Raw genomic sequence first — 24168 nt, forward strand, 5'->3', positions numbered from 1 at the left:
TTTAGTTCTTTTCACAATAATTAGTTTTCCAAAGCAACTTTAAAAAGATGTTTGTTATTATTGCATTACAATCAATATTATCTTTTACTACGTGTTTGGTGGCACAGTAGGTAGTGCTGTTGCCTCACAGCAAGAAGGTTGCATGTTCTCCCCGCGTTCACGTGGGTTTTCTCCGGGTGCTCCGGTTTCCCCCACAGTCCAAAGACATGCGGTACAGGTGAACTGGGTGAGATAAAATTGTCTGTATGTGTGTGAATGAGTGTATAGATGTTTCCCAATGATGGGTTAATTAATAAAAGGACTAAGCTGAAAAGAAAATGAATGAATGACTGAAATGTGTTATGAGCTGCAACCCTCCAACAGCCATGCTCACTGCTATAGGTGTATCTTCATTGTTTGTGTGTGTGTGTGTGTGTGTGTGTGTGTGTGTGTGTGTGTGTGTGTGTGTGTGTGTGTGTGTGTGTGTGTGTGTGTTGGGTCAAAAGCAGAGGACCAATTTTGAGTATGCGTATACTTGACAATGCTCACTTCACTCTACTTGAGATTGTATCTACAAAATAAATAAATTGGGAACAGCCATGGCCTAATGGTTAGAGAGTTTGAGTAAATGCATTACAGACATATGCATCCAGAATGTTTCTGAAGGATATGAGGTATATAGAACTGTTGTTGATAGACCTGCGAAACTGAAAAAAAAACAACATCTCTATTGGATTGATCTTCACTGCAGCTGTTGGGACGCTGCTTTGAATCAATCCTGCTGTGCAGAATTACACAGTACACATACAGGTACACATAACAAAAAGAAACTTGAAACAATTTGCAGATGTTTATTTAGCCTCGTGTGTTTAAAAAAATGTTTTAGGCACAATAATAATTGATTTTAGTTTGTACACATAAAAGATTCAGAACCTTACAGAAGCAGAACTGACAAATGAAATTCTGGCGCCTGAAGACTTTTACATTCTATTATCTGCGTTATGTAAATCTACTAATCAATAAAAGCAGAACTCTCACTCTTTCTTGCATGCTCTCTATCCACTTTGCACTTCCACCCACACAGTCCAAAAATATTTCAATACGTGACGCAAGACATAAAAGGTTTTTTTTTCTGAGCATGTCTAATAGAAATAAGCATCTGCTTTGGGCATATGATAAAGTTAACCTTTACAAGACCCCGCTAACAGAAATAATTTAAAGAAATATTCAATTATTTAAAGCCTAAAGGTACAGTTTTAAAAGTGATATTGGATGCCCATTTTAAGTTCATGTTATTCGTTAATGTAAGGTCAATGACTTACTTTTGGTTTAATTTCTCAATGGCAGTGTGAATTACACTGTCAAAAAGACCTCCTGATTTGCTGCATGTCTCTTTAAATGATATTGAGCCCTACTCACCCTACCCCTTTCTGAAGTTGGATCACAAATGGATGGTAGCAATACATTCATAAAGTAACAAAACATACAGTGCTAAGTCGAGTCTGTTTACTGTCTAGTTACTGTTTAATGCTGTTTGCATGATCGACAGGAAGGAGTATTTAAAGTTGTTTCTGAACGACAAATCTGAGATATCATTTTGTGCATTTAATTGGATATAGTTTATCATTGCTTGACAATGCAGCATACCATTATTAATCTAAAATGTATTCAGACAAACATCATATAAAGAAATGACACTGCCAGAATTACATTCCCAATTGTACTTTCTGTGCCAGTAAGAGTGATCACCACAACATTCTATGCGAGAAATAAAATAGCATAAAATTCAATTGGGCCATATTATGGTACATATTGACCTAAATAAACCTTACTACATTTTAAAATTTTTAATCTACAAAAGTGAAAGGTTGATTGTGGTATCAGATGTATTTCCAGATGCGTCTTTAAACAAAATATTATATTATAATTTTGAATAGCTGTTGACAGAATAAAATCTCAAAGAGCAGAAGAACTGAACGGAGGCATTTTATAATAGGGTATTATGTAATAAAATAAAGAAGAATTAAATCTAAATAAAGAAAATAAAGCATAGCAACGTTTAACAAATAGAGTAGAATGCAATGCAAATGTATAGATTATTTAAAGAAGATTAATAATAGGTCATTTTCATTCATTTTCTTTTCAGCTTAGTGCCTTTATCAATCCGGGGTCGCTACGGCAGAATGAACCGCCAACTTATCCAACAGTTTTACACAGCAGATGCCCTTCCAGCCGCAACCCATTACTGGGAAACAACCATACACACTCATTCACACTCAAACACTATGGACAATTTAGCCCACCCAATTCACCTGTACCGCATGTTTTTGGGGGAAACCAGAGCTCCCAGAGGAATGCAAGGAGAACATGCAAACTCCACAGAGAAATGGCAATTGACCCAGCCGAGGCTCGAACCAGCGACTTTCTTTCTGTGAGGTGACAGAATTACCTACTGCACAACTGCATCGCCAGCATGTAATTTTAAAAAATAAAATCTTTGATATGCATAGAAGAATAACAAAGATAATATAATATACATTATAAAGAGTCGGGCGGAAATTGTAACAGAACCTAATTCTAGTAAAATAGCTGTCATAAATGTCATATTATGTCATAAATTATACAAGCATTTAATCTAACAAATTAGAAAACAAATTGTGGAAATATATGATCAAACCATAGACAAAACAGAATATTTAACAAAACAGGGTAGTTTATACTGAAAATATATAGAACAGGATATAATTAAGATATATATAAATAATAAAATATGCAGAATAAAATAGAACTGAGTGGAAAATGGAATGGAATGAAATATAGTAAATATTTAATTGCACAGGCTATAGTCTGGAAAAAACTTCATATCCCTTTAACTGCCCCAACAAGAACAAATTCTTAACTCCTAATGTCGCTAGTTAACACACTCAATGCATTTTTTTTCAACACATCCCATAATTTCTAAAATATCAACCTCCACCAAATGGTATATATGTCAGTTTAAGGTACTGGAATTGATATATATCCTATGAAAAATCTGAAAATATGAAGTGCAAGACCAATTTATTTAAAACATCATCAAAATAAAACATTTTTAAATACCAAATCATTTTTATTTTTAAAAGTATGCCATAAAACAATTTCAAATTCTCATTTAACATGTTTTCTTGTTTTTTTCCACAGTAAAACCATAATTAAGTGTAGTAGTGCAACAGGATTGTGTGTGTTTGATTTCTTTGTAAACCAACAATGCTGTGTGTCAACCATTATTTACAAATCATTCTTTAATGAATTTAACAGTCATTATTTATAACAGTCAAAATAAGGTCAATCATTTGGTAGAGTGGGCAGTTAAAGGGATATTGCCCTCAGTCTAATGCACAGTTTAAGACACTGGTGGAATCTCTTCTGAAACCATAGACACATGGCGATAACCACGTCTTTTTTTTCTCAGGAGAAGAAACAGACAGTGGATCCTCCAAATAGTATCTATATCTTTTTGCATTGCATTTTTCCATCATATTTCCTTTTAACTTTATCTGTCTCATTCCTTCGGCATCATCCTGCTATCTATCAGAGCTGTCACTTCTCGTTACATCTTCCCTCTTTCACTCTCACTTTCCTCTCCTTTCGGCTCACTATTTTGGGTTCCCCTCAGCCGGGCTAAAATGATAAATAAGGGCGAGAGGTTCAAGTGGATTGTGTAGGAACTGGGAACAATCATCAAAAGAACAAAGTCTTTTAGATCATGTAGAATATTACATTTAATAAAAAGCAGTCTTTGACAGTAGAGTAAAATGGAAAGTAACAGAACAGAATAATTCAGAACAGGATAGAGTACAAATTGCAGAATAGAGTGTTCATTCAGCAGAACAGAATGAAATAGAATAGAGGAAGCATAATTTTGAGAATAAAATAAAAATCAGTTCTATCATATACACTGACAAAAATATTTACTGGATTTACAAATTTGCAAGGTTGCCAATAATTAATATGGACTGAATTTAAACCAACAAATTATATTGAGTAATGTTCAACCTAATTTGTTTAAATTAAGCCCATATAAATTGTTTGCAACCACTTACCTTAAATATTTAGTAAATCCAATTTTTTTAGTGTAGAAGAGAAAAAGAGGAAAATAATCTTACAGAAAAGAGTGGAAAAATTACGGAAAGTTATGAAATTATGAGACACTAGAATAGAATACTTAAGAAACTAGACCTATAGTAAAATCAAATATTTAATGACAGAACAGAATATTTTAGAATATCATACAGGGTGGCACGGTGCCTCAGTGATTAAGACTGTCGCCTCACAGCAAGAAGGCTGCTGGTTTAAATCCCGGCTGGGTCAGATGGCATTTCTGTGTGGAGTTTGCATGTTCTCCACGTGTTGGCATGGGTTTCCTCAGGGTGCTCTGGATTCCCCCACAGTCCAAAGACATGTGCTATAAGTGAATTGAGTAAACTAAATTGGCAATAGTGTATAAGTGTAAATGTGCGAATGTATGGGTGTTTCCCAGTACTGGATAGGGGATGGATGGGCATCCGCATGCGTAAAAAATATGCCGGAATAGTTTGGGGTTCATACCCCTGTGGCAACCTCTGATAAATAAGGGACTAAGCCGAAGGACAATGAATGAAAATATGATAGGTAGAAAAATAGCACTTTAGTAAAAGAGAATCTAGCAAAACAGGGAAAACGAGGTAAAATAGAATAGCAAAATCAATTCTGTCACATTTAGGATATAATAGAATGGAACAGAACATAGTAAAAAAGTAAAATAACAGTTATCAAATAAAACTCAATAAACAAAAACATATAAAACTTGTAGTACAATACTTGATCTTTAACAGATAGAATCTTAAATGCCAGAATAGAATAGAATAGAACAGAATAGAATAGAATAGAATGTCGTGTAATGAATAGAAAATAGAACTTTTATAAAACCAAATCTAGCAGCACAGAACAGGGTAAAGTAAAATCTGTCTCATAAAGAATAGAATAGAATATAATAGAATAGAATAGAAAAGAATAGAGGAACAGAAAATAGAGTAGGGCAGAAAATAATCTGATAAAATTTTTAATAGAAAATAAACAACCCAAGCTCATTTTGAAAATGTAGCCCTAAATACATTTCTGGAGAGTGCTAAATACGTCTCAAGAGGTACCTATTTTTGCAATAGTTTTTTTGCAAATCCACCAGAGACCACTGTGTACGCTTTTACAGATCTCAAATTTCACTCGCGAGTGCCATTTGCACCTGCTCTTCTTGCGTAAATTCACCAGAGGTCACTGTCGACTGACTGAAGGACTGAATCACTGACGGACTCACCCTTCTCCTTCCCTAAACCCAACCAATAGTTTTTTCAAAGGTACCGATTGACCCGCGCACCCCCTTCCCTAAAACCAACTGACAGTGTAAAGACAGCAATCCAGATAAAGAAAAGCCCTCAACTAATTTTTACGACGTTTTCAGATTTTACCACATTCTCACTCGCATTAACACCTGTTTTTTTGGCTTCTGTTTTTGTCTTACCTGCTTTCTGGAACCATTCTTCGCCGGACTCAGACCCTGTCGCCCACCAAGGTACATGGCGAGCCACTGGACAAACAGTAACAGTGGGAAAGCCATCCAGGCAAAGATAATCGGTCAGCTGGTAAGCACAAAAAGGAACGACGTCATACCGCCTCAAAGCATTTATTTTAAAGATGAAATGCAGGAATACGTACTTCTAGCTACATATTTCGCGATCTCCAGAAATGAACATAGGGGGACATTTTCAGAATGAAAAAAAAAACTTTCATGAAGCAGAATGGAGTAAAATAGAATAAATTCTGACACATATACCTCAGCAATGACAAAAAAGAGTGTGTGTGTGAGAGAGAAGTGATGCTTGCTGAGTGAGAGAGAGAGTGAGAAACACAGTGTGAGGGAGGGAGGGAGGGAGGGAGAGAGAGAGAAAGAGAGAGAGAGAGAGAGAGAGAGAGAGAGAAAGAGAGAGAGAGAGAGAGAGAGAGAGAGAGAGAGGTAGTCTCCTGTTTTCTACTGCAGGGATCTGTCCAGGAGCCTAGAGCAGTCGGAAACACTGCAGCGACCACAACACACTCCACACACTCACACAGAGAGAGGCGTAACCAGGAGAAGCACAGTGAAGGAAAAGGAAAGCCACTCTCTTTTGTCTCCACGGACACTCAACTTCCTCCGAGCACTTCTTCTGCTTATAGTTCGTGTAGCGCAGCAGCGGCGCTTGCCATCCGCTTAATAATTCATCAGGTCGGAGCTGCAGCGCTCAACAACTTTTCCTCCTCAAACTTTTCCTTTCGCACCGCAGCAGTCGACTTGTTCAGCAACTCTCCATTTACACTTCAATTTACCTGCCACTAAATGCTGAGGGAAACAAATTCGGCACTTTTGCTGTGAGTGTGTACGAAAGGTGTGTGTCTGTGTCTTCTGAACTGAGGACATCCTGTTCATCTCGCTCTTGGAATTGGGACCTAAAATCGTTGCTGTTTTGAGACTGAACTGGTGTAAAGGGGAGAACCAGGGAGAGGCTTGTATGGGACGTCTGTCTGTGGCGGTGGTTAGGGTGTTGTAGGGGCTGTTTGGACACCCTCGGATTTGCCCTCATCATGGCTGGCTGTACCAGCCGCTGCAGACAGGGGGTGCTAAAGCTCATTCAGTCCATCCAGAGGCTCCTCTCAGGAACACTCAGCAAAGGTAAGACGATCAAGTCAAATAAAAAAGTAAAATCTTTGTTTAAAAATGTATTTTTGTATTGAATACTTTTATAATATTCAACATTTATATGTGTTTTGTATTGTTTTTTTATATATATAAAACAATAATATAGAAGAAAAGTTATAAAATACGTTTTAATATAAATTCAAATAAGCCTCTTTTTGTTTTTAAAGTTTTAAATATTTAAAAAAAATATTTCAAAACAATTCTACAAAGATACCATAATAAATATATAGTTTTTACATTTAATTTCTTTACATAATATATTTTCATCAAGTATTTGTTTTAATTTCATATTTAATAAAGATATTGGCTTTGTTTTACGTTTAATTTGGACATGTGTGAGTATATTTAGTGTTTGTAAATGTAATTATTGCATTATGTTCCATTTAATGACATTTATTGACAATATTTGATGTATTTAGTGTATTTACATAGTACTTAATATTATTTATTGTTATTATTTATTATAAGTTTGTATATTTCATATTTACAAATTTTTTTACAACAATAACAGTTTATTTTAATTATACACTTAATAAGATCATTGTTTTATATTGAATTTTATATAATTACATTTAGTCTGTTAATCTATCTGATCTAATATATATTATTAAATGTATTATATGTTGACGTAATCATTGTGAATTAAAAAAATTGATGCCATATGGAAAAATAATCATACAATTTTTCATGTCTGTTTACCTGCATTCACATTACTTGTATTTATCTCTCTGTCTGTTGTTTTCTTTTTTATATATCTGTATATCATAACACCAAACATAAAATTTACATTAAAATAGAGTTCCAGTGTTTCATTCCTTCACATTATGCACCACACAAATCCCCATTCATTTACAACCTACTATAAAATCCTCCTTCTTATCACCTGTTTTCTTTAAAGAAGAAGAAGAGTCCAGGCGCATTGTTTAGCGGTGCACTTTTTTGTCTTCCATTCTTTTCATCTCTCTTATCACTTCTTTTTTCTCCCCCAAGTATCACAGCACTGTGTCAGCAGAAAAAGCTCTGCGTGTTTCTCCTCCTGCAGCCCGTGGAGAAGCTGAAAGCACTGTCTGTTTATCTGCTGTCACCGAGTGCAGAGAACCAGAACCTCACTATCTCTACACTCCTTCATTACACTGATAGATACTCGTCCTGCTCACTGGGGATGGCAAAGTTCATTGCAAGAGGATATTGGGGATTTAGAAGCACAGTATAGAATTTAAAGCACCCTCTCTCTGTAGACCACTACGGTAATGTGGTGAGGAAATAAATCCTGAAAGCAATAAAGCTGTGAAAGGACTTGAGTTTTTTCTATTTGTGTGTGCTGAGATTACTTTAGTGTTATCTTAGGGGGGAAATTAAGTAGAAAACCCTGAAGGAACTTCTAAATGTTTAGTTGAAGATTAGAATACGGTGCAATAAAATTGAATACATATGATGGAGAATAAGGAAGAATACAATATTTTGTTTAAGAGAATGAGTATAGATATTTCATAACATTGTTTTTTTACATTCTGAAAATAACTTGGTTTGTTTGTGCCAAAAATGGAAAAAGGTACCTTCTGCATACAGTAGATATACTAGTGTGCTTTTCCATGTTGCAAGAGAAAAAAAGCTTATTAATCAGGCAAGATTTGTGTGTGTTTTTAAATATATATATTTTTTAAATAATAGAAAACAATACGTCTACAAAAATAATAAATAATATTGGCCACACCTATTTTTTTGTATTGTTTTTGTGTTTTATTAGTTTCAATGTTTAGAAGTTTAATAATCACCTAAGTAATATTTAATAGGTTTATACAGTACTTTGTACCTCAATGTCGGAACACACACACCGCTAAATGGTGCCACTAACTCAGTTTAATGAGTTTACATCCACAGAATATAAACTTTCCTGTAATTTAGTAACTATTTATTCCATGTGATAAATAAACTAGTCAGTCAACAATTCCAACTTTTAGTCTATTCAAATCTAGTTGAATTGAGTAGCCTAATGTACTTTAACATTCCAGCCTGAAAAAAATATCATACTGTACATCACTAAAAAAAGTTTATCACTTTCCCTTTCCTTCAGCATAGTCTCTACTTTTTAGTTTTAATTAATTATAAAATATACAGTTATACATTTGTAATATCATCTAAACTTACGAAACATTCAGGTATTAAATTTGAGGTGCCCGGCTGTTGCACTAAATAAATGAAGGCATAAGGACAGATGACTTGCAGAGGATAATAACAAATGTGCGTCCAGTCTTCATTTATAATGTACATACAGTAGAGCGCATGTGGTCATGACATGCAACTGTGAGAGCGGAAATAGTGTGCACAGCTGCACGAATTTAAACGATTTCATAATCTTACATATTATGAGTGGTGTCCTCCTACAAGCACATCATAGGAGTACATAATACCATTATATTATATAGACGAAAGCATAGGCCTACAATTCCCTCCCTGAATGACACCCGGAATGAAGCAGTTACTGCTCCTTCTTGTACAAAATGGTGAACACTGAATGGGCAAACCATCAGGTCGTCTCTCGTCTGCTTTGATGACGATGAAGCTCACTGAGACCAACCCTCAAAAAAATAAACTTCAGATTTACCCAAATTATAGGGTTCGCCCCACTGAGCTTGAAGAATATGGAAATCTGTATTTACACAGAAGAATCACATCCCTGATTACTGATATTGCTTTAACCACTTTAACCACACTGTTAACAATTTCCTATAGAATCAAGAGGGGTCTGGATGCAGACCTGGTGCAGTGCAATCTGAGCTGCATCCAAGGCTTTTTAATATGCTCACCTAACCCCACCCCTAACCCTACTCGTCACAGTCACGTCACTCACTCCATTGAGTGCATTGTGTCTGACATTGCATCACTGAATGATACATTCCTTAGTGCACTGTAGCAATGTGGCTAATTTGATGGAACATTTTGAAATTTTTAACTTTTCAGTGAACAAGTTATTTTTTAGTAAACCAAAGATCTTATAGATGTAGCATTTATAATAAGAATATTTAGCAGAATATTGCAAAAAAGAATTGAATATTTTAGAATGTTCAGCCCATAACTAATGCATTTAGCATGATATAACAGACTTGCATGGAAGCAATAGAGTTTTAGCAGAGGAGAAGAAACATTTCTATTGATCAGAATAGTTGCACTATAAATAAAACACGTGTATATTTTCTCCCTTCCCTTTTTATATTGAAATATAACAACATTACAACCACTGGCATCTCATTACCTGACATTTGTATCGTAATTTACATGCCAAAGCTGGCAATATATTATTTTAAAGCACTACAAAATTTACATTTTCAACATTAAAAGTTGTAGAAGCAGAGTTCAAGATCCCATAAAGCAATTCAAAAGGATAAACAAACCGGAAACGCCAATGAATCACAAACTACAGAATAAAAATAACCATATACTGCTCTGTTTTTAGAGGGCGACACAGTGGCTTAGTGGTTAGCACTTTCATCTCACATCAGGAAGGTTGCTGATTGTCCCGGCTGGGCAAGTTGACATTTCTGTATGGAATTTGCATGTTCTCCCTATGTTCACGTGGGTTTCTTCCAGGTGCTCTGGATTCCCACACAGTTCAAAGACATGCACTATAGGTGAATTGAATAAACTGAATTGGCTGTACTGAATGTGTGTGAATGTGAGAGTGTATGGGTGTTTCCCAGTGTTGGGTTGGCTAGAAGGGCATCCGCTGTGTAAAACATATGATGTATAAGTTTGAGGATCTTTCCGCTGTGGAAAGCCCTGATAAATAATGAGACTAAGCCAAAGGAAAACAAATGAATGAATGAATGAATGAATGCTCTGTTCTTATTTATAAACATGAATGGAAATGATTTTAAATAGAACAGCTGAACAGAGATATATCGATTAGACATTTTTATGTTTTTCATAATAAAAAAGTATCTGAGCAGAAAAGAACAGTGCATTTACAGAATCTTCAACAGGATCCCACAAAAATAGAGCAGAGCTGTGCAGGTTGTTTTTCCCCCAAACACTACTTAGGATCATGTTCTGAAATTTTAGAGCGCTAATGCTCAAAGTCCTCTGGCAAACCAACCTCTTCTTATGAGATAATTAGTGTGAATTTATAATGAAAGCTCAGAGAGAGAAAGTGTGTAAACGTCTATCACGGTTATTCCAACAGACTGCACCTTTCCTCAGTCAATGGTGACTCTTCATCCATACAGAATAATATAATATTACAGTCTTCCCCTAGTCCTTGCCCTAAATTTACAACATTTTGACTTTTTAGACACTCAACAATTCTTTTTACAAAATGTGCCCATGTACACTGAATAGAATATGCTGGATTGTCTGGAATTATCTTTTTAACCATAATCTAACCTTTGACCGAAAAAACACTCAAGAACATTTCATGAAGAAATATTGTTGCCCTTAAGCACCCAATCAAAAGCTGTTTTGTTGTTACCAGTAGCAACCGTGAGTGCATGTGACAAGGTCAGTGGAGCGCATGGCAAGCGTGTAAGTGTTGTGTTTAAGTGCAGTTTCTGTGTGTGTGTGTGTGTGTGTGTGCGTGTGGGTGTGTGTGTGTGTGTGTGTGTGTGTGATTATGGGTGGCAACATGGCTATGCTGGTGTTGCTGCAGTTTTACAGCTCCAACAGAATGAGCCTCTGGGGGAGAGTGAAAGAGCATTTGACATTTTAAAAGAGTACAGTCGATCAATCCCGCCAACTTCCTTTGACATGCCGCACATTTCCTCTGTTTTCTGTAAGAACTGTAACACACATGAGAATATCCATACAGCGGTTATTGTGAACCCTTTTGACTGCAGGAATCAATATGGATGCAGACTCACTCACAGTTTGAATGCACCAGATTCAATGTTTCTATGTATTTTTTTTCTGGGATGTATTAATGTATTTGTTCAATTCATAAGTACGGAACATTCTGCCATGATTTACTTCTTAGCCTAATGTTGTTCTAAACCTTTCTTTCTTTTTAATCCACGTAACTTTTCTTGTTTTTATCATCTCCCTTTATGCCATTTTACATTCCAAATCAACTTTTAGAATGTAATTAACATCAAGCAAGAAAATAATACTCATTTGCTAATTATTAGATAAGTGTGTTTGTGTAGTGCACATCTCAAAGTTTTAGTTCTCACTTAAATATTTAAATGAAAATTAGTTTAAAATATATATTTATACTGTATGCCACTATAATTTATAATTGTTTTATGCTTTTTTGTGACATTTTCTCTTCTGTAAACAACTCTGGAGAACAATAAGAGACTTTTTCAAAATTGTTAATGGTGAATTTGCCATTAAGAAGTGAATGTTTTGAGTAAAATGTCCATTTGGGTTTTATTTTGTAAACTTCTGATAATGTGTCTTCAAAATGTCAAATAAGATTAGCAATGCAGGAATTTTCCTTCCAATATTTTAGGTCTGAAAACAATGTGTATGTGTTTTCCCCCAAAGCAGCATTTTTTTTTTAGCATTTCTAAAGTATAAATATAAAAAGTAACTTTCATAACAGTAAAGGTGTGCTTACGATTATAATTTATTAATTATTCTTCTATATTTTCTATATCTATTCTATTTTTATTCTATATTACATTATATTCATCTTAATATGTGAATGTTACCATGCAAATGTTGGTGTGCACCAAATTAAAGAATAAAGACTGCTAAGAGGTGATGCAGTGGCACAGTGGGTAGCATGTTCGTCTTACAGCAAGAAGGTCGCTGGTTCAGGCCTCAGCTGGGTCAGTTGGCATTTCTGTGTGAAGTTGGGTTCGTGTGGGTTTCCTCCGGGTACTTCGGTTTCCCTCACAAGTCCAAAGACATGTGGTACAGGTGAATTGGGTATGCTAAAAATTGTATGTGTGAATGAGTGTGTATGGGTTTCCCAGTGATGGGTTACAGCTGGAAGGGTATCTGCTGCGTAAAACATATGCTGGATAAGTTGGCAGTTCATTCTGCTGTGGCGACCCCAGATTAATAAAGGGACTAAGCCTAAAAGAAAATGAATGAATAAAGACTGCTAAGATATGGGTCTTGGTAATCAAATTGAACTTTGGTGCAGCTCAACTGAAATATGAACAGAAAACACAAAAACAAAAACATCTAAATAAACCAAAAACAGGACTTTTTTTCTTCGTATATTTCCACACTGCAAAAATTAAGCATGTTTTTGACAAAATATTCTATCACGGTTAAACAGTTTTGGATTGCTAAGGGAATGACAGGAAATTATGTGATTTGTATGTGAAAAGTTTGTTCTTTTTTTAATCCCCTTCTTTGATTGTAGACAAAACTACACTTAAGTCTGAAGCTAATCATTTCCCATTCTTTGTGCCTTTATTAAATTGTTATGAACTTTATCACGTCTGATGGGCTGATGCAATGTTCGCAGTTAAATTGCCTGAGGACTCTAAAACAGAACATTTTAGAGCAGTACAGACTAAAACATACCACACACACAGAGTGAAGGTGATGTGGAGAGTGATTCAGTGTCTCATTAAAGTAAAGATACTGCAGTTCAGCCAGAACCGGAACATTCTGTCATTATTTACCCCTTCATATTGTTCAAATGGCTTTATTTCTTCTGTGAAACACAAAAGGTGAATTTTGGAAGGATTTTCTGTGTGGCTCTTTTTATTACAAAGAAAGTGAAAGCAACTGGATCTGTCAAGCTGCGAAATGAAAACAAAGCACCACAAAAGCATCATATTATGACTTACACTTTTTTTGTTTTGTTTTTTGTGTTTAAGTGTAAGCTTTAAAAATTCAATTAATTCATTAATTTTCCTTTGGCTCAATACCCTGTTTATCAGGGGTCGCCACAGCGGAATGAACCGCCAACTATTCCAGCAAATGTTTTACACAGCAAATGCCCTTCCAGCAGCTGAAAATGGTGAGTTTGATTTAGAATAAGGACTGATAAGAGAAAATTAGAATTTTTTATTTTTATTTTAACTGTCGACTTGGTGTGTCTCATCCTTAAAGAATTACAATAGATCAGACAGAGATTAGCTGGTCTTTGAGGCTTTTTTGAACACACAAACCGGTCAAATGTATTTGTTATTTTCCAGAAGTTGTCAAAACAAGCTCAAAACATTTGGACCACATTTACAGTACATCTGACCGGTTACTCACTGAAGCTAAGCAGGGCTGAGCCTGGTTTGTACCTGGATGGGAGACCATATGGGAAACTATAGGTTGCTGTTGGAAATGGTATTAGTGAGCCCAGCAGGGGGCCTTTAACCTGTGGTCTTTGTGACTATTAATTCCCCAGTAAAGTGAAGGGGACACTCAGGGCCGGAGCAAGCTGAACTGTCACTCTAGGCAAAGGACAGTCACGCCTCCCTCAACCCCAACCCCAACCCTCTCTATTCTTAACCTTCTCTATTCCTCTCTATCACTGTCTCTCCACTCCACCAATAGCTAGTGTGTGGTGAGCGCACTGGCACCATTGTCCTGTGGCTGCCGTTGCATCATCCAAGTAGATGCTGCACACTGGTGGTGGTGAACAGAGACCCCCCTATGATTGTGAAGTGCTTTGGGTGTATGGCCATACATAATAAATGCGATATATAAATACACATTACATCACATTACATAAATTCTGTATTCCAGAGTTGTCCACTTGTCATTGGATTGACAAAATTGCATATTAATATCAGGTATAAAGAGACTTTAAGATTTATTCACAAAGGTATCTAACAGAGGTCATGTTTATGACATATATGTGACCCTCAATCACAAAACCTTACTTTATGCTACAGTATGAATTTTTAGCAATAGCCAAAATAAGTTGCATGAGTCAAAATTATTGAACTTATTTTATGCCGAAAAATCATGTTCCATGAAGACATTTAGTAAACATATTTCCCTAAATCTATCAAACATGATTTGTTATTGGTTAATTATATATTAGTATAGCTAAGATTTATATTAATATGTATTATTAGTGTTGGATGTTGGACAGTTTCTCAGTATTTAGATTTTTCAGATTGCCATATTTCGACAAACCATATTTAGAAAGTTTAATTGTTCAGCTTTCAGATGCCATTTAAATCCCAATTTCCAATAATTGACACTTATGACTGGTTTAGTGATCAAGTGTTGAATATACTGTATAGCGTAGTACTGTAAAATGAGCTGCAGACATTTAATGAGCTGGGTAATTGATCATGTAGAGAAATAAGCAGTAATCAGATGTTTCAATTATGTTTTATTATGCATTATTAAGATGCATATATGTCTATTTCTTATTTACTTTTTCCAAAATAGTGTTGTTTTTTGTTCTCCATCTGTTTTCCAACTCTTTAGTTGACACCAGTTTCTTACCATCTGTCTGACAGCTACAATGCCAATGCAATCTAACTCTCCCCCACACTCTTTCCCTCCTTCGCACATTTTCTCCTTCTCTTTTATCTCCTTCTCTGTCACCCGCTGAATTTCAATCTCTTTTCTGACTCTGGCGTTTTCTCCATGATTCTGTTTCGGTTTGGCTTGAGCTGTGGAGGTGCCAAATTCTCAACAGCATCTTATGTAAATGTAACATTAGATGTGAAACCTTCCTGGATTTATTCAGGCCTTTTCACGTCCTCCTCAGCCTCCTGCTCCTGCTGAGCTGCTGATAATGTGTGTGTGTCTGAGGTTCATAATAACTTGCGGCAAGAACACAAGCAATGCCAGGAGGACCCAACCTTTAACATATTTCCTTTTATCTAAAGAAGGAAAGAATTCATTTAAAAAGAAACTAAGGGAGAAAAGGACTAAACTATTCTGACATCATAATGGCCTTCTTATGACCTTTAAAGAATATGTCTAAATTAGCATGCATTTGTACGTGTGTGGGAGACTGAACTGTGTGCTGGCATGTATATTAATATGTGCACTGGAGTGAGATCTGCACTGCTATCCATTAGTATAATAAGTGTACACTGGAAAAATACATAATATGTGGACTGTTGTGAAGCTAGTGTTTTTTTATATGCTAGGATTTCAATTTACTTCAGCATCTCTGTGTCCTACGTGCCTGCTTTTTCAATGCAGTGATGATCGAGCTCCAAACAACACAAATTAAATGCAAAAAACGTTAGATGTAGTACACATTGTGCACTACTTTCCAAATCAAGCAAAGCTTATGAAGCCAAAATAAACTGATAATCTTTCAGCAGTCAGTTTTTATATGTATTGCACACACTTCATTCAAGCTCACTTGTGAGATAACAACACAGTGTAGATTTTGAGGTGATAGTATTGTTCAAAAACTATGTAGAAGTGAGTCTCTCTATGTTATAATTAAGGTAATAATTATACAAATTATTTTCATTGTATGGGGCGTATTGGGAACAGTGATGAGAATGACAATGACGACGTTATGAATAAACAGCGTCACTAATGATGTTACTTTTTCAATAACCTGTAATCAATTGAATTACTGTTTCCCTTTGTTACAACGCCGTTATCCTTACTGACAAAATAATTGAGAACACTGAAAGCTATAGGAACATATTCAGCCATATGAACTCTCTTTCCCTGGTGTGTGTGTGTGTGTGTGTGTGTGTGTGTGTGTGTGTGTGTGTGTGTGTGTGTGTGTGTGTTTGTGTGTTTTCGGGGTTGGGTCGGGACACATAATCAACTAGTGATGATGATTGGTGTACGTGATGTAATTGAGAACGTGATGATTGGCTTAGATAGAGTACATTTCCATCATTTGCCAATCAGAGACATGGGGGGTATTTACACAAGAACACGCACAGTCAGTGGCACACACCGACGACCAGGAGTCAGAACCATGGCAAATCCATAAAGTTCAAAGGTTACGTAGTGATGGAAAGTTTGGATCATTCTACTGACTGGGACCTTTGAGTCTCGTTCATTGAGATGAACTAATCATTTAATCAATTAATCAATTGAATCATTTAGTTCAATTTGCCAAAATATTGTTAAAATGTCATGAGTTGCTTCTAAACTCATTTACAACTACACCAAACGTTGATCAAACTTCAAGCAAGTCATAATGGGACCGTTTTTAAGGTATAAGTCAAGGTTTTAAAACCGCCAACATTTTCTGTAATACCGTTCATCAGGTATGTTTAAGATTTTTATTTGTTTTATGTTTTTAAGACAACAGTATCTCCAGCAGAAAAGATATCCAAATATGCCATTTTAAATTGTAAAGAAATCTGTGTTTTTAAAAATTAATGAAAATATGACATGGTTACTGTTACAAAACATTTTAAATCTTTTACAAAATAAAATATATTATGTTCAAAGGGGAAAAAGTTTTTGTTTTTTACCCAGACAGAAAAATAACTTATGTTAGAGCAGCAATACCGTGATATCGTGAAACCGTGAAATTTTTATCCAAGGTTATCATACCATCAGAATCTTAAACCAGTCCACGCCTAGTCATAACTAGAATGCTTTAAGAAAGAGAAAATAATAATTCATTTGGTTTAAATTTATTTTACCTGGTCTTTCATCTATCTCAGCTCATCTATCACAGCTCACCTCTTCTGATAGGTCTACATCACACAGACAATCCTATATAAGCTTAACCAATGCACACAGCCTGAGCTAAAAGAAGCCATGATTAGTTCACCTTTCGAGTGTCGAGTGGGTTTTTGAGTCGTTCATTCATCACGTGACAGTATATGTAAAGAGAGATAACTCAAACACGAGGACTCCAGAAATGAACGGATCAAATTTTTTTCCGGCTCTAAATGCAAATGATTGGCTTCTGTCTTTCACGTGATGAAAGAACGACTCAAACCGAGGATTCTAGAGATGAACGGATCAAATCTTATTCTGGTGCAAATTGGACAAATTCCCAAATTGGACTTTTATAATTATGTAAATCAGTTACTATTTGTGAGAAGTAACTTGTAACTATAACTAAAAATTACTTTTTTAAAGGAATGTGCCCAACACTAATTGGGAGTATATCCAGTACATTGATATAAAGATATAAATATATTTTAAAGCTAATATATAAACAAAATGATAATTTTACAGATGATATAGTATACAATTATACCATAGTACCATACCAGCATTAAATAAACTAAAATACTATAAAATATGCATGCATTTTCCATGCAGCACATTTCTGAAACATAAATGAAGCAAACCTGATTTCACACTTTCTGACAGTCTTTCTCAACTCAGCCAAACTGAGGTTTGCATGCAAATGTAACCATGGTTACCCAGGCTGTTTTACACAGATGCCCTGTAATTGACTTCTAATGGAGAGATAAGCTGGAATCAGTAGAGATCGAAGCAGTGCAGCACTGTGTGTGTGTGAGAGAGAGCAGTCCAGCTGACTGCAGCATCCCAGAGGTGTGTGTTCGAGCCGCACAAACACACCCAAAAGACACAGAGGCATTCAGTGCTTTTCAAGGGTCACACACGCACATTGGCACACACTTGGACGAACACCTGGACTGAACTCTCTCTAGAGATAGCAGTCAGCTCTCTTCCTCACAAATGACTTTCTCTCTTGTGGTGTTATTTTTGTCCTTTTCTTTGCACAGGAGAACACATATTGTATACACACACATAAACAGTCATTTAGCTATAAACACAACCCTCGGCTTTTCATTCTTACAAGCACTAAACATAGCCTGTTGGCTTGTTTAGGGTGAGATTTTTACTTTACACTACCCAAGCAAAAAATAAAAATGGGAAAACATGAATAGGGATTTTACAAAATAATATAAAGGTCTGAAAAATGTTCATTCAGCTGGTTGTTCTTGCAAAATAAAGGTTTATCAGCAGCCCTATGCTGACTTTATTACACAAAAGTAACAATTAGACAAAAACATTGATCTGAGCTGTAATAATTCATTAGCTCTGTAATTAAGCGTAAAACTTGCAGAAAGAAGAATTGTAACAAATGGCTGAACGCAGCCTATACACTCCATCATTTACTTGAAGCAAATGAATGATAAGTGGACCGTGGTTAAGAGTATTGTGGCTGACGTCAAACTGATGTCAACATAGAAATATTGCTATCCCAAACACAGAAGAGAATGGTCAGACTTTGAAAATTACCAAAACATACTGTATTTTTTTTCAGTGAATGAACTTGGATATACAGAGTATTGCTGAGTTGCAAAGACCCCACGCTCAACTGAATAACGTTCTGATGAATAATAAAAGCTACTTACAGTATATCTTGCATGGCCTGAGGGTGAGTAAATTAATAGGCAGTTTTCATTTCAGGGTGAACTGTAAGTTTTATACAGCCTCCAGTGTTATTGTACTTGGTTTAATCATCTTTTGAATATTCTCCAGTGGAATGTCATAAAAGAAAACTTGCATTTTTTTATTGGCTATATTCAAAATGTCATTGTTTGTTTGTCAAAGGTTGAGTTCACACATATGATTTGTATACAATCACATGTAACTGCAGCAAAAATTACTACAGTGAATATTAAAGACAGTGATGCCCCCCAAAGTGCTATTACATTTGATGCAATACAAGTCCAATCGATTGACATTTGCTGTCTTAGTCTTAGACTGACAGCTTTCACTACAGTAAAGAGCAGAGAATTGCTGACCACAAATCTGATGGGATGAAAATTGGTGGAGGACAGGGCAGTGACAGGATCTTAAAGATTTTCATTCACAAATGAAAGTTTAATCCCTTTTATACTCACCCTTAAGTGGTTCCAAATCGTTAGGAGTTTCTTTCTTTGGCTGAACACAAAAGAAGATATTTTGAGGAAAGCTAAAAACCTGTAACCATTGACTTCCATAGTAGGAAAAACAAACATAACAAAAGTCAGTGGTTACAGGTTCCAGCTTTCAAAATATCTTCTTTAGTGTTCAACCAAAGAAATAGGTTTGAAACAAGAGGTGAGTAAACGTGTATAGTGTATTACACACAGCTCATATCTGCTCCTTTATTATTTTCTAAGATCACATGTTAATCTAGATCTGCCTATACATTATGTCCCTTTACAAATGTGGCCACTGAAGTCCAATTTTTATCATTATGACACAATATATATATTTTTTTCATTTTAGCACTGGTGTATGTGATTAAACTTTTAGCAGGTGCAGCTCTTTCAGGCAAGCTGGCTTTATAGTTGAATTTTAGGAAAACACGGTTCGAAAACAAAGAACAAAAACATGTTTTCTGTTTAAACACAAAGGAAGGTTTTTTGCAGAAAGCTTAAAGTTTGTAACCACATTTCTATATAGGAAAAACCAGCACTGAAAGCCAGTGTTAACAGGTTTCCAGCTTGTCTTTCCAGCTTTCTTCTTTTGTGTTTTTTCAGATGAAAGAATCTCAAACAAGTTTGGAATAAGTGAAGGAAGAACTATCATTTTAATGGTGCTAAATGGCTCTCCTTATTTACCTTTTTAGAAGTTCAGCTATTCAGTTCTTAACTGTTAAAACTACATTGTAAAAAAAAATCCCATAAAATTTACGGTAAAAAACTAGCAGCTGTGGTTGCCAGAAAATTACAGTAGAAATACGGTAGAATGTTTTTCAGGTTACGGTAGCAATAACCATAAAATTTACGGGAAAAACTGTAAGCTGTGGTTGACAGAAATCTACCGTAAAAATACGGTAAAGATGATTTTCAGTTTACTGTATAATTAAGAAAACTGTCAAATTCATGGTAAAAAAATGGCAGCTGTGTTTGCCAGAAATCTGCAATCTGAGATGTTTTGTAGTTTACAGTATAATTAAGATTGTAAAATTATAAAATTACAAATTTTACTGATATACAAACTACAAAATGAAATAATAAAAAACTGTATATGAGAAAGATGAGAAAGATTTAATGACAACCAATATGCTTAAAGACATTCCACTTTTCAAAAGTTTGGGATAAGTAGTACTGTATGTGCAGTTCTATTAATCCTAAAATAAATTATTCCACAGATATTAAGCAGCAAAACAGTTTTCAAAACTCATCAAGATAAAAAAAATATTACTGAGCATGAATTATTATAATAATTTTGAAGCATCATGTGACACTGAAGACCTGGATGTATTTATTTTGAGTAACACAAAATTTTTAAGCATAACATTTTTAAAAACATTTTCAAACTCCCACATACCTCAAACCTTTATGATCATCTTATGATGTACTAAAATAAAATAAAGTTCTATTTCCACCATTAACCTTTAAGTGCACAAATGTGTCACCATGTTTCGTGTTTGAGGGCCTACTCACACTATGCCATCCGTACCGTGCCCAGGCCCGTTGCCCAGATCGTTTGAGAAGTGTGAGTGTGCTGAATCGGGCTCAAGCACGGTTCACTTGGCCGGCCCTGGCCCGGTTGGAAGAGGTGTGCCTGAGCGCGGTTCACTTGGGTGTGAGTGCAAAACGCGCCAAAGCCCGAAACTGAAAGCGAGACATGACTTTTAAGGGGTTGTTTCATATGGATTTATTTATCATTCTTTCTGTTCAGTGATAGCAAACTGCCGTAGTTTATTAAAGACACAAACCCCTCACTGCACGTCAGCTGCGCGCCTTCAGCAGACCTCCTCATTCCTGCAGCATAAGGGCTTTATGATTGTTTATGAGCGCCAAAAGTGGCGGATCTCGGTTCGGTGAAATATCTGACTGCGTGTCATCGCATCCCTAAGGACTGTTTGGCAAAATATTTGACTGCATGTCAATGCATATCAAACGACTGAAAGGATAACTCGAGAAATCTCCACTGTGCTACTGGGTGAGAGTGTATGGCAAGCCGTTTTAGCATTTAAACCTTGTTATGATTTATATCCATAAATATATTTAGAGATATCTCTAATTATATTTTGACTAGTCATAATTATAATTCGACTAGTCAGATTGGAGATATCTGCAAATATATTATGACTGACTTGTCATATTCCTCCATTGACTTCCATTGAAAAATATTTGCAGATATCTCTAAATAAGTTTTGACTAGTCACAATTGTAATTAGAGATATCTCAAAATGAATTTTGACTAGTCAAAAATTCAATTCAAGATATCTACAACTGTAATTCGACTATTAGTAAATTAATTAGAGATATCTTCAAATATATTTGTAAATATCTCTAAATATGACGAATTAAAGATATCTCCAAATGTATTATGACTAGTAAAAACTCAGTTATATCAGAGATATCTCTAATTACAATTGTTACAAGTCAAAATTCATTTGGAGATATCTCTAATTACAATTGTGACTAATCAAAACTCATATAGAGATATCTGCAAATATTTTTCAATGGAAGTCAATGGAGGAATATGACTAGTCATAATATATTTGCAGATATATCCAATCTGATTTTGTACTAGTACAATTGTAATTGCAGATATCTCTAATTGTCATTCTTAATAGTGGAATTATAATTATGACAAGTCAAAATATAATTAGAAATATCTCTAAATATATTTATGGAGTCAGAACAAAGATTTAAATGCTAAAAAGGCTTGCCATAGAGAGCGCTTCACTGAACAGAGCAGCAGCGATGACGTAAGCGTGCCGAGGCCCGATATGGTGTGAGCGCGGGCCGTGGGGGGAGACGGGAGAGGGGACAAGCGTGCTTTGGCCCGGTTCGAGGCAACTGTACCTAGTGTGAGTACGGCCTTAGTGACATGCCTATAGTATATTTCTAACCCTATAGGTCTTTCCTCAGGTCTTAACACTAACTCCCATGCATTCAGAATAGATTTTAAAGTATTACTTATATAAATAAATGGCATATAACCATAATACATTACAAATTTGACCACTGAATACAAACCTAACAGATCCCCTACATCATTAAGATCAAGTAAATGAGAAATTCCAAAAGTTCAGTGAAAGTAGGGTGAATGCACATTCAGCTAGTATGCTCTCACTGCTAGAATCAGCTTGCAGAAATGTTCAGATGTGCTCCAACATTAGGTGTACTCAAATCCAGACTTAAAACACATCTGTTCAGCTGTGCCTTTATAGAATGAGCACTGTGCTATGTCCGACAGATCACACTATTATGTCTTTATTTTCTTTTTTCTGTTTTATAACCTGTTTTAACACTTTTTAATCTGTTTTAATATTTTAATTCTTTTAATCATTTTTATTTTCTTGTTTCTTCAATTCTTGTTTATGTAAAGTACTTTGAATTACCATTATGTATGAAACCTGCTATACAAACAAACTTGCCTTGCCTATAATTGCCATCACTGTCATCCCCAGAGCACACTTCCTCAGTACATTCTGCATTGATGTAAAAAGTACAATTTCAACCATATTCTCTATTTGGTTTAGGGGTAAAAGGAATATGTGCTCATTTTATTTTGATCACTTTTACCTTTGATGATGACCCCAAAAGAAAATTAAGGGACTTTTTTTTTTTTAAATAAACTTTGTTTAAAATGTACAAGCACGCATTCATACGAGCCTCAGTAGTCTCACTATGCATCCACTGAGAATAAAACCGAGAAACAGCTGTTAAAATGCTGCCTGTCCAGATGTACTGCTGCAGAGGCCAGATGTTAAACTCATTGAAGTGAAGACAGAGACACTGTCTGGTTGGCAGCGGTTCTTTTTCTCCCCTGCAGAGTGAACATAAACGTCTACTACGCTTACTCCAACTTCATCTATCTTACGTTATCTCTTTCCTTCTGGCTCTGTCTGTCTTGCCCTCTCCCTTTTTCCCTCTCTCTCTCTCTCCTTTTAAAAGCAGATCCAAGCTGACAGTGCACGTCTCTACCTTTAATTTTTAAATCACTCGTCCCGTTTTACGTAATCTACTTCCTCCTGCTGTTTATTTTTATCCCCAGCGTCCTTTTCCATCCCTCATACTCTTCCCCTCCTTTTCTCTTCTCATTTACCCATCCCTCCTCAATTTTCATGTTGTTTCCCCCATTCTTTCCCTCTTTCTCTGCTCTTTGTTTTCTCATCTATCCATCATTTCCTTCTCTCTTGTCATATGCGCACTGACCCACAGCATGAGGCCTTGCTGCTGGTCGATGCTGCTCAGCTCTTACCCAGTCGGCTCAGATTTGCTCACTTAGGACTTTACGAGCCACTGAAACAAACATTACGAATCATTTAGTTATGAGATCGGTGCATTATATCAGAATAGCAGAATGTGTGTCATTCACGCTGACAACGTTTTTGTCCCAGCTATACTACTGTCGCTTGTGAGCTTTCTAGTAATATTTCAAGCAACATAGAGTCAGTTTAATGTGCTCTTTAATGTGTCACTAATTCGTAGTTTGATTGTAGAAAACTTGCTTTACAGTATATCTATAGTATAACTTTAATTATAAGTATTTAGGTTGTTAGTTTAGGATTACAGAATCAGTTGACACACTTGCAGCATAATTTGAAGTCAAGACACAAATACAAAGGGGTCAGGGGAAGTTCAAAACGATAATTACAGCTAGTTGGCATGTCAATGCTAAAGTTACATATTACTGAAAGTATACTAAAGTTACTATAT

General features: G+C 35.6%; 2 protein-coding genes and 1 long non-coding RNA gene across 8 annotated transcripts in view; 1 reads left to right on the forward strand and 2 right to left on the reverse strand.

Annotated features, from left to right (window-relative positions):
* Positions 1–24168, reverse strand: part of LOC141376355 (uncharacterized) — a 974232-nt gene that overhangs the window by 894710 nt on the left and 55354 nt on the right. The gene's annotated exons all lie outside the window — the stretch shown is intronic.
* LOC110438850 (protein mono-ADP-ribosyltransferase PARP14-like) overlaps positions 1–24168 on the reverse strand; it is a 102717-nt gene that overhangs the window by 28607 nt on the left and 49942 nt on the right. The window contains exons 1-2 of one of the 3 annotated variants that reach the window (XM_073914652.1): positions 5710–6041; positions 5516–5633 (exon numbers count right to left, since the gene is read on the reverse strand). The exons of the other annotated variants lie outside the window; for them this stretch is intronic. The gene's annotated coding sequence lies outside the window, so the exon portion shown is untranslated. Of the gene's footprint in view, positions 1–5515; positions 5634–5709; positions 6042–24168 lie in introns of those variants that run through there. 3 annotated transcript variants of the gene reach the window in all.
* The window catches only part of kcnip1b (Kv channel interacting protein 1 b), a 65324-nt gene continuing 47205 nt past the window's right edge, over positions 6050–24168 (forward strand). For both annotated transcript variants that reach the window (XR_012385894.1, XM_021479166.3), the window contains exon 1: positions 6050–6697. Coding sequence is in view for 1 of the 2 variants with exons in the window: in XM_021479166.3 (XP_021334841.1) it covers positions 6610–6697 (88 nt within the window). In the remaining variant the exon portion in view is untranslated. The remainder of the gene's footprint in view (positions 6698–24168) is intronic.

Source organism: Danio rerio, chromosome 10 (genome assembly GCF_049306965.1).
Source record: "Danio rerio strain Tuebingen ecotype United States chromosome 10, GRCz12tu, whole genome shotgun sequence".
Taxonomy (NCBI): Eukaryota; Metazoa; Chordata; class Actinopteri; order Cypriniformes; family Danionidae; genus Danio; species Danio rerio.